This window comes from Pteropus medius, unplaced genomic scaffold (genome assembly GCF_902729225.1).
Source record: "Pteropus medius unplaced genomic scaffold, Ma_sr-lr_union100, whole genome shotgun sequence".
Taxonomy (NCBI): domain Eukaryota; kingdom Metazoa; phylum Chordata; class Mammalia; order Chiroptera; family Pteropodidae; genus Pteropus; species Pteropus medius.
The window spans coordinates 2161718-2173833 of record NW_024351729.1 but is presented as its reverse complement, the minus strand read 5'-3'; the positions used below and the strand labels follow the sequence as shown (position 1 = coordinate 2173833).

Below are 12116 nucleotides of genomic sequence, written 5' to 3'. Positions count from 1 at the left end.
GGAAAGTGTGTACAGTTAACCCTTAAACATGGGGGTTAGGGGTGCTGACCCTACCTCACAGTCAAAAACCCACATATAACTTTTATAAACCCTCAAAAACTCAACTACCCAGGGCCTACTGTTGACCAGAAGTCTTGCTGACAACGTAAGTCGATTAACACCTATTTTGTGTTACATATATACTGTATTCTTACAATAAAGCTAGAGAAAATGTTAAGAAAATCACAATGAAAACATATTTACAGTATATAAACAAAATCTGCATATAATTGGACCCATGTAGTTCCAACCTGTGTTGTTCAAGGGTCAGCTTATACCCGTTTTGGAAACAACTAAAACGATGACATCTGGCAGGCCTACAGTATGAGAATATGATACTGAAGAAACCAGTCTTCTGGGAAGGATAATAAATAGCAGGGTACGGGGCTAGACCACAGATGCTTGGTTTAACAGTTCACAGTTGGGGATGGTAGGTAGTCTCAGAAAATTATAAAATGCCACTGCTGAGCCAGTTACCGGTAAGGTTCCACCTACGTATGCACTACTTAAATATCTTCCTACATACTCGAGCCTAAGTGACCTGTCAGCAGAGGGTATCTGTGACAGTTATAAGAGAATGGCCTTACTTGCTTAGGATTGTGTGTGGGTGTTGAACATGGCACTTCAACATAAATTTATGAGGCGCAAACTTTTAATGCAAAGATGACTCATAAGGTTTCAGTATGTGCAAATATGAAGCACAATCTAACTTATACTGTCACTGGTGCTCACCCACAGCGAAACTAATCTGGGTTGGTTACCAGATTGTTTGGACTGTTAGGAAATTCACAAAATTTGCGACTCTTAATAAGTTGATGAGAAAAATTCTTGGGTCGATGTTAACATTGTGTAGCACTACGTTCTTGAAGCAGTGTTATATGTACGTAACCTGCATTCTGCGGCATTATGTTTGATGGCAGCATTCAATTAACTTTCTCTGAGACTGAAAAATTCTTTAGACAATATGGAAGAACTTAGATGGCAATTGTATAATGAAGTAAAAAAATTAGAGGCACTTTCTCACTTGAAGTGTCATTAATCAGGCAAAAAAACAAAAAAGGATCATAAACATTTCATATGGGTGTTGAAATAAAAGTATTTTATGATTCATTTCTAATGTTCTTTGAGAGTTTTATTCAATTGCTATAAAAGTGTCACAAAAATTTCCTTTAACTGAAGATGAACTGGTAAAGATGAGACCTTTAACATCATGAAAGTAATACTTTGGGAGTAGATCATTTAGCTGTTTGAAAAATAACCTTGGCAATTGTGACCAAAGAGATACAACCAGAAGACCCAGGACTCAACAGGATATTGTTTTAATACTTAAAAATTTTATGGCTCTTAAAAGACAGGAAGAATATGAAAGAATAAAGGTAAAGGAGCTGAATTAACCAGTTTTAAAAATGGAACCAATCATTATTCATAGTTCCCTCAAAAGTGGTTGTTAAAATTTGCTAAACTTATATAGATAAGAAAAGAATATCCGACTAGCTTTTTCTGAATAAAAAAATAAAAATACCTTTGAGGTGATTAAAAAAATATTTTTTCATAGGTAAATAGAAACAGAAGCCAAAGAGGTTTTAAAGCTTTAACTGTTCCATTGTCAAAAAGATAAAAAAAAAAAAAAAAAAAAAAATGGAAATTCTAGTCCTACCATTTAGCTTTTGATCACTTCTTTGTAAAATAAGACTCATCTTACAGGGTGCTATGGTTAACAGTAAGGTTTGTGAGATTAAACATATTTACAATAAAAACAAAATTTCTGGACACATGATCATTCTTTTAACTTTGGAGGCCCCCCTGAAAATTTCAATCATGAGGACACCCACAGGTAATAATGAATACATAAACTTGGCCTCCCTGAAACCCCACCCATGCACGCAGCTGAACCATAAGGTGGTTTTTAGTTAAATAACAGCGACCATATTTGGTCTTATGCTTCGAACTCTTAAAAACACATTTGCTCAATTCTAACTTCAGCTATTTACTAACTGAATTCATTATCTCCTATAAGATAGACCTAATTTCATTAAAGATTAAAACCTTGGTTCATTTTCTTCTGAAGAGTCAGTGCAGTATTAAGTGAGGTCAGGCAAAATGGAAATTGTGTCAATAATACTTAAACGTTTGAGTAGCCAATTGAGCAGACCTTATATCTGGAAATTTTGTGCATGCTTATTTAGGTTTTAAGCCTTAAATACTATACACTATGATTGCAGGAGCTAGTAGCCTCATAATCACCAAATCCTAAATCTCTTACCAAAGTGGTTTTACTAATTAAGGATATGAAAAAGCACATTTTTCCTCCTGCCTTTTGACAGGGTCAGAAGGACTGTCAAAAATTATTATCCTGATAAGCAGATCTACCTGGTATTCAGCTTTAAAATAAAACTGTAATTTTTTTTTAAAAAAGTGGCCTCAAAGTGAAATGGTCTACCACTATGGCTGTGTATCACATCTTACCGTTTTAACTATTCCAGTCCTGGCTGATCTGAGTGTCACTCACTAAATGTGCTTTCTTTCACCTGTAAAGTACCTATTACTGTAATGCCTACTGAACACAGAATGCACTTAAATATCAGTTTATTCATCACATGTCTGTAACACACAAAAATCTCCATTTTTATCTGAGTGGTATTAGGTTCCCAAAAGACAAGGATCTTGTATTTCTTATATTCACATCTTACATTTCTTCTGTGGCCTCCAGCCTCACCACAGAATCTAGCACAATGCTGGACACCTTGAAGCTCTTTATTAATCTACCGAGCTTATCAATTAAGACTTCACTGTAAATCTTTTCCTAATATTCTACCACAGGTTGGCTCAATCATATTAACACTTAAAAAATCAGTATATTATATATGTTAAATCCTAATGATCCTTTTATTTTTTTAAATATTTAATCAGTGAGATATGACAGGAGTTTTTAAAATGTCTTTGTAAACCTCTCCTAAACAGTATAAAACAAACTCTTTCTCTGATAGACCAGAGTCAACCTGTTTGACAAATAACTTTCTAGAAATAAAGGTAGCTGACCATGACATTTAGTCTCGACTGAAGAGAGAAGCCCCTGACCCCTAATTCCTAAGCCCAGACCAAAAAATCAGAGAAGGCAGGCAGAGTAGCTAATATTACCTCCTGCAGAAAGTACTATGCAGAAAGTTCTACAGACATAAATGTGTGAGGCACAGAAAATCTTTATTGCCACAGGAAGCAAGTGCACTCATCCCACCTCACCAACAGCTTTGAGAGTCACAGAAACGCAGACTTCACATAATAAAGTACAACACAGACTGAGGGGAAAATGGTCCCTTGGACTATATTGGTTGTAATACTGAGGTAACCAATCAACTTTGTTCAGTGAAAATACCTCTAACACAATGAAAAAATCAACTACTTATAACATCCAATTCATATATACAATTCAAATAAAAATATATATTATTTGTTTCAATGTATAGCAAGTTTAATACATTAGTGTTTACAAAATAAAAACTGTATTCTACTGAAATTTTTCTTGTGCTTCCCCCTTATCATTAAGCTTGTAAGACCAAAAAAGTACGATACTTAAGGAAACATGTTTATGGATTTAAAGATGCAGTTTTGGGGCCATGAAAGATGGATATATATTAATTGGAAGATTACCACATCTTTAAAAATTGTTGCTTATTAAAATCTACAAACTTGAACTGTAAGACACAATTTTAAAAAAAACCCACAAAATTTCTCAAAATAGATTAGAATACAGGAAACGTTTCATGAAACTACTGAGATACTAACCAGTTCTATGGCTAATATTAAAAACAACAATCTATTTAAATTGTACTCACACTATTTCTACACACAGTGAACAGTACAACCATAATAATCAACCTCAAGCTAGCAACAGAAATGCAAGGCCCATAAAAAGCTTCTTTAATGGGCAAACACTACGGTACAATTAAAACATTTAGGAAGGGGAAAAAAGCCTTTTAATAGTATAAAAGTTGTTTACTGGTGTTTATACTATAAAGCTACTCTATAAATCAAAATGAAAAAGTAATTATATATGTTACAGTGATCAGAGACTACAGTACAAACATTTCATCTAACGTCTGGCTGATGAATTTTAGTATAACAGATTATGACTTAATATTTTTTACAGTTATGACCTAGAGCAGAACTGAAAACAAAAAAACCCATATATCCAAATCAATACGCTCTTCTCGGCAATATCTGGGTTTAGGTGAATCTGGAGGAAGTAGGTAAAGCTGTCAAATATATTCTCTTAAACTAACAGAAGAAATATAAATCGGTTGTAGTAGTATTTTTTTTTTTTTACTATGGATTCCAATGTCAAATTTTCATAAGTACACGAGTACATTATTAACATTTAAGCACTCCCATATATATGCATAGAGCCCATTAATTAAATAGGGGGAATTAAAATATACTTTTAAGAGAAAATGAATTTTAAGAAAAAACTGCATTCACAAATCTGAAAGGTGTACAAAAACGGAATTATAAAATAAATAATGAATATAAGTATCAACTAAATTTCCACAGAAACACCCCTGCAAATGTGGATGCAGTGATTTTCCACACTTATGAAGGTTTGGGTGGGAAGACATCCCTCAGGGAGAACCATCTAATTTCTCTGACTCCAGCACATAGAGAATTTCTAGATGTAAAACAGTGTTTATTATATTACGACTTTTGTTAAGAGTCATATTTAGGGTTAACTTACTATGTCTTCATCACATTTAGGGTTAACTTACTATGTCTTAATCTATTTAACAATTCTGAAATAGAAATGTTTAAGTCAAAGCTTTTACACACCAGTTCACTTGTTTCAAGTTCTTTGCCCAAGTAATAGCTTCCTAGTTTTGTTATATCTTAAGCAGATATCATATAATACAATCTGGGTCAATTAGGTAAGAAAGATTTTCTACTGTTTCTCATCTTTTTAACTTTACTCTAGTATTTATTAGTTGTTTACACATGCCTGATTAAGCCAGTGAAATGATATTTTACAACTAGAAATGATACATTTTCTATTAATCAAAATCAGTTTCATCAAATATTAAAATCCACAATACCTGTTTAAATTGAGTATTTGCTTTCCATTTTTCTAAAGTCATTGCAACCTTGGCAATAACTATATCACTTAAACTTTTTTTATGACTGCAAAGTTTCTAAACTCTAACATAATATTTGTGCTAAATACACTTAAAGTAGACAATGAAATTTCAAGTAAAATAAACTTTATCCACATCTATTGGACCGAACAGGTCCCAACATCTAGATTTTACTTCTATAAGTTACACAAATATGTTGTACATTCTTAAATAATCAAAGCTTACAATATTAATTTGTAAGCCTTTCCACATAAAACGACTTACACAGGAATGTGAATGGATCAATATTTTTGTTACAACATTCTCTCAATTTTTTTCCTTTGTGGCTGTTTCATCTAGAAAGGTTTCCACAGACTACTGTATTAGTCTTTATGCTTTGGCTACGAAATATGTTTGAGCTGAATGAGGCAACATTGGTTATTAAGGCTTATTTCTATGATGGAGCATTATCCTTAAAACTGATGCCATTTCCAGAGAACAGTGGGAGAATCACAGCTATCTTGAATCTTCAGGCTCTGTTTTGATGACTTTCTTTTCTAAAGTGAAAGCTGAGTGAGGATAGTCTTTTAAAATCCCAAGGCTCTCTGCATAAAAATGGAAACCAAGAGTTTAAATCAATGGATCACAAAAAAAACTCTTTAAATTAATGGATCGCAAAAAATCAAACTCAAACAAACTTATAAAACAAACCCCCCAAATCCACAGCAAATAGTATCAACTATTCATGATTCTATAATTCCACAGAAAAACTTTATAGAGCTGTGGTAAAGGATTTTGTATTTAAATTCCATCTCCACCAATTACTAGGTATGCACCTCTGGGCAAATCACACACCTCTCTAAGCCTTAGTGTCTTTTTCTATAAAATGGGGATGGTATCGACATGGGGTGGCATGAGAGTTAAATCATGAAATGCACATAAAATACTTCGCATACAGAACATATCAGTTTCTATTTAATGCTTGGTTCAATGTGATAAAATATATAAAATAAAACTGGTCACTCATATACAACAAAATTACTAGTTAAAATGTTTACTATTGAATAAAGAAAATGAGACAGAAAAACATCTTCCATGTTTAAACATGGAACTATTCTTTTTTTAAAGTTTCTCTAGCCATGAAATATTAAGGTGGGTGACATAGGAATAAAAGAATGAAAACCCTACTTTAAGGAATCACTCCTTGGAGTTATGTGTGTATAGCTATTTCAACCTCAAACACTATAGAATGGCAATAAAATGTAATACTTAGGTGAAGTACTAATACTGGGGGATACATATACACGCATACATGCACACGTGTGCGTGCACAGAACACTTTAAAACGGATTCTAGGAAGGTAACCGATACTAATAGCTTATCTGAAAGTAGGCAGTTCAATTAATGAATTTACCCTCCCTACACAAAAGTGGATTTTAAATTCAGTCAAAAGGAGTAATAAAAAGAGTAGCTACCATTTATTGAATTCCTATCAGCCAAGCAATTCATATATGCTGTTTTGTTTAATCCTTATAACTACTCTGTGAGGTTGAAATTATTTCTATTTTGGAGATGAAACAACTGACTTCGAGTGACTCCTAATGTTACCTTAACTCAAAGACTGAATGATACCAGTTTCTTTCAAATGGTGTTGGCCTTTATCACTTTAACCTGGTCTAACTCACCTTACTTGGATAAAAATATGTAAACACCTAACTATAATAAGGAACAGCTTATCCTTTTATGGAGTTCAATTTACTTCTAAAATATAAATATCTCCAAAATGCATCTCTGGTACACAAGATTTTCTCAGCATGACAGCAAACATGTAATCCATCAATTTCATATTATGGAAGGCCAGAAAAAGGCAATTACATAACTTGAGCCAGACATTTATTACTTGGTTTAAAAATTTATAGAAGTCACCATTCCTGTAATAGCTAATCAACACAATCTCAACCTTCCTGAGTTCTCTGTCAACTCTCTGGAATATCATGTTCTCAAAAAAACTGCCTATTATTATGGCAATCTACTATTTCCAAGGGGAGAAAAACTAATTAGTGAGCCCTATTAATAATGACCTTTACCTGGGGGCAGAGGGACAGTGAGAGGTAGGAGGATAGAATTTAAAGATGCTTTATTCAAGTGGTTTTCTCTTTAATCATATCCCACATTCTCACCTGATGAGTGGGACTTTGTCTCACTGGAATAAAGTCTACTCAGCTCCCCATCCACTACAAAATGATGGGGTTGTCTGTTCTGCAAATTAGATATTCGGAGATTCAAAGGTCTCTCTCCTAATTGAAAAGAAAAAAAAAGCAGTATGAAAAAAATAAGTTTTCACAAATAGCCTCAACATTCCTTAGGAAAGGAATAAGGAAAGTCAACAGGCACTGAAATTTTTAAATAACAGTTGGAAAAATATTTCATAATTTAGGAAGGAAATGGCAATTCATGTTAGTCCCAAGGTTTGCAATTTGTGCTAGTCCCAAGGTTTACAATTCTGCCAGGACATGAACTAAGCAAAAGACAGATTTCCAGTAAGTAACTGTGGCATATAATACATCCCCTCTGTAAGGCATTTTCTTACTAGTGCAACCATTTTGCCAAGGCATGTCATTAACTACATAATAACAAATAAGAGATGGCTTCAAGCCAATTGCCTATTACTAACATCAGTAACAGCAACAAAACCTATGGCAAATACATGAATAAACAAAATTAGCACAGATGTGGTAAAAATGCTTTATACACCAAAGCATATTTTCTGTGATAAACCTAAAATCCATCACACTTAACAAACTGCCACCCCACAAATAATTGCTTTACATATTTCTGGTGTCACAAATTAGTCACCAAATCTTTCACTAATGCCATAGCTTCTTAACTCTTAAGTCTTAACTGTCAAGGATGACTGAAGAAGTTAAACAAGAACTCAACTAAAAAGTTTCTTAACATTTAAAAAAGGAAGAACGTTCTCCTCCAGTACTCTGATCTGCTGATATGTATAATATTTTACTCTCTATAAAAGTATAACAATAATATATTAAGAAAGGTGCCATAAAATTGTCCTTCTTCAAACACTTATTGCTATTTGAAAGTAGAAGATGTATTTCTATACTTCTATACTGTACATCTCCCTCCACTAGAGTGTGAGCTCCAAGTGAGCCTCAGGGACTATCTTATTCACCGCTGCATCTTCAATGCCCAGAAGTGTGCCTGGCATGTAAGAGATATTAAAAAAAATTTGCTGAATGAGTAAATGACAATGACTTGAGATTTTCTTTATGTGTGAATAAGAAAAAAATGACATAATTTTTTAAATGGTAAAAATACTCATGAATCATCGCTTTCTAACCCTAAGATTTTAAGAGAACAATTTCCGAAGTGTACATCGCACAAAATATCTTCATAGCAAATGTAGACCAATGTGAAGACTGAAAGTAGGTAAAATTTCTTTGAGTATCTCTACTCTTATACTTTCTCTTCAAATCTCTGTGCTCTGTCATTAATACTTTAGAAGCTGTTACCATGTTCTCTTAGGAACCAAATATAAATTTCAAAGACAAATCTGTTATTGAAGATGAAAAAATAGAAAGTTTTTAAAAAATAGATAAACATCTCCATGGAATCCATTTCTTTGAGAAAAATGATCTGTATGGTCAGCCTGCCATATCTGAGGGTTCCACATCTACAGATTCAGCCAACTGTAGTTAAAAAGTATTTGAGAAAAAAGTTACAATGTTGCTGACATGTACTATGTAGTTAGGCCTGGTTACATCTGTGTTGAACATGCATGGACCTTTTTTTCTTGTCATTATTCCCTAAACAATAAACAACTATTTATATAGCGTTTATATTATATTTGGTATCATAAGTCATCTAGAGATGATTTGAAGTATACAGGATGACGTGTGTAGGTTATATGCAAATACTATGCCATTTTATACAAGGGACTTAAACATCCAGTTTTGTTATCTGTGGGGGGGGGGATGGGCGGGAACCGATCCCCCCCAGATACCAAGTAACAACTATACTATTTACATCTCCCATTCCCACCCACTCTTTATAAAATACATGTCAACTGTATGTGCTAGCTGTTGTTTAGGGATAGTAAGGTTATAAGAAAAACTTTTAAGTTTGCAGGATAAATTATTTCCCTTTGTGAAAAAGGGACAATTTGAAAATTAATTCTGATAACCTATAAAATGGTCTCTGAAATATATCAAGATTTAAAAATCAGCAAATTTTTGATTCTCTTTGAAGTGTACTCTAAAGGTGTAGGTCCTTCTAAGAGATGTACCTTGTCCATCAGAGTTATCAGAAGTCAAGCCATTAGGGCTGTGCTCTTCTGAGCTTTGCCTGTAAAGTCCTGCAGACAGTCTTCTTTCAGCATGCTGCAGTCTCTCATAGCCAGCTTGGGTGCAAAGGAACTCCATCTGCTTTGCCATCACCTTTTCAGGCTGCTAGTAAGTAAAGCAAAAATAAAATCAGTAAGTAAAACATTCTAGAGTTTTTAATGGTTTAAAGATGCCAATTTCAGACTACAGAAAATATATTTAGTATTCATTAAAATTAGTTCACACTTCACATGGTATACACATTCCACAAATATGCTTAGATGTCTATATTATCACGTTAAACCATAAAACGTTGGATTTTGTGCAAAAGAAAAAAAATCTTTCTGCTCAACCTTATAGAGAAAATTCCATTTCAGCTCAAGAGCAAAATCACCTTAGTTTTGTTTTCCAAAGCACTGAGTCCTTTCAAAGATTTTTTTTTTAAAGGAACCTCAGAGCAACAGCAACATCTGCTATAAACTGCTTTCAACACATAGGGTGAAATCTTGGCATTTTTATTTTAGGATTTGGCACAATACAGACTCTGACATGATGACAGTATGTTTGGGGGAGAAAAGGTGTAAAATGGCTGTCTAGAAGAAGACGACAAACACACCTCCTACTAAAATTAAACAATGCAAATTATGCAGAAAAACATCAGTGCCAACAGGGATCTTCACCTTCAACGTGGAAAGAAATGGCACTATTTCCAAACCAATCGTAAAAAGACATGTTTTAAAATACACAATTAGTTGGCTAAAATATAAATTTATCTCTGTGTGTTTTATAAGTTCCTTTTCTATGTACTGCCCTAAATTACTTATGTGTGATATTCAAAGCAGTGTACTGGTGAATATTTTAACAAGGAGTAATAGTCAAAATGCAGTCATGAATCACTACAGTGCTGAATAGAAGAGTAATACAAGGAAGCTGCTATATAAAATTAGTTATAAACAGTCTCAATTCACAATAGTAAAAATCAATAGGTGAAATATATTAATTCACGGAACTGGATAAAAGTTTATAAGATTTTTCTGAGTGTAATAAATCAGATCTTCAATTCATTTGAACTTGTTACTAATTTGATAAAATTTCAGTAAGTCTTTTGAGGGGGAAATATATTTTTCATCCACTTAACATAAAAAAAACAACTTAGCACTATTAATTTGACCAAAAGCAGTCAGTAGGGAGAAGATCAATGGGAATAAAACTTACAATGCTTTTTAACAGGTGATTTTTGCAGAAATGACTTTTAAATGTTATTTCAGTGTACATGATTAAATACTTTAATAGCAAAAGTACCTAAAGCTACATATTAATGGTTTTTCATTATACATGAATTGAAATGATTTAACAAAAGCTACAATGTTGACTATTAATATTTTAGTGAAAACTAGTACTATTTTATCTCAGAGTTGTATTACACACAGGTCAACATGGCTGTTTTCCTGGTATCAAATTGCTTCTTTTGAGTTTTCTTACACAATCTCTCTTAACTTCCTACAAAATTATAAAGAATAAGTAAGTATCACTGCATCAAATTCTGCTTAGAAGATTCTGCTCATAAACAGAATCAAACCAAGTTGTTTTTACTATCCTGTTGATACAGCTATGGATCAGATGACATTTTAAGAACAACCAGAAATACATTCAGTCCTTGGATGCTTAAAACTGAAGCTGATTGAAGCAGCCATTTGTTTTTCAACCTACAAGTACTATTACGAAATATTAACTGGTGGTTTATATTACCTGTGAAGTAAGAGCGGCGAGTTCTTCACTCTTAGCTTTAGCCTGCTGAAAGAGTGTGTGCATGGAATCCTGAAAATCTGGAAATCCATCCTGTGGATCAAAGAAGAAGTCCTTTTTACTTTAGATTTGTAAATAAGACAAATATATTATCAAAAACTCAGATATTAAAGAAAACCATCTTAGTCCTACTACCATAATTAAGACTTTAATGTACAATATTTCATTTTAGTCTTTTACAATAAAACTACCCTATTCTACGGTTGTAGCCTTGGTAAAAGATTTATGCACCCACATTGTTTTACGCTGGACTGCAGACTTCAAGATCATTGATAATAATGGTTATAGAACATTTCATATGACATGTCAACTAGTGGTTCAACTATTTAATCACTATCCTCATATGGGACATTTAGATTTTTCCCCCTTATTTTTGCCTTGAAAAATACTGCAAAAAATATTTCCATAGAAATAACATTTCACATAGTTTAGTCAATATAACAGATCCCCAGAGCAGAATTATTGCATAGAGATGGACATTTTTATGTCATTCATACTTTCGCCAAGGGCCTTTACTGGTTTGTGATACCATAAGCTATACGTGAGTTTTCCTGGCCAGCACTGGGTGTTGGTGTTTCTTTCATTTCTGCCAGTTTATATTTTTGTTTAGATATTACAAAAAAATTTAATTTTAAATACTGTAGTTGTATATGATTTATTTTGTGATTTATTTTATTGCTATAAAGTTTAGAAAAGCATTCTGCTTTAGAGATTTGATAAGTATTCAAATCTACCCTCTAGTTTTTCTAAGCCTTTATTTATTTTTTAAATTGAACTCTAACCTATCTGTAATTTATTTTGTCAAATGTGGTAAAGATCCAAAGTAAATTTT

General features: G+C 33.0%; 1 protein-coding gene across 4 annotated transcripts in view; it reads right to left on the bottom strand.

Moving 5' to 3' along the window:
* Nucleotides 1–3221: 3221 nt before the first annotated feature.
* The window catches only part of NAB1 (NGFI-A binding protein 1), a 39157-nt gene continuing 30262 nt past the window's right edge, over nt 3222–12116 (bottom strand). For 3 of the 4 annotated variants that reach the window (XM_039844271.1, XM_039844269.1, XM_039844268.1), the window contains 4 exons: nt 11228–11317; nt 9442–9604; nt 7319–7435; nt 3222–5743 (listed from right to left, as the gene is read on the bottom strand). In XM_039844271.1, coding sequence (XP_039700205.1) covers nt 5655–5743; nt 7319–7435; nt 9442–9604; nt 11228–11317 — 459 coding nt within the window. In that variant the 3' untranslated portion in view covers nt 3222–5654. The remainder of the gene's footprint in view (nt 5744–7318; nt 7436–9441; nt 9605–11227; nt 11318–12116) is intronic. The other variant, XM_039844270.1, reaches the window with a different exon arrangement.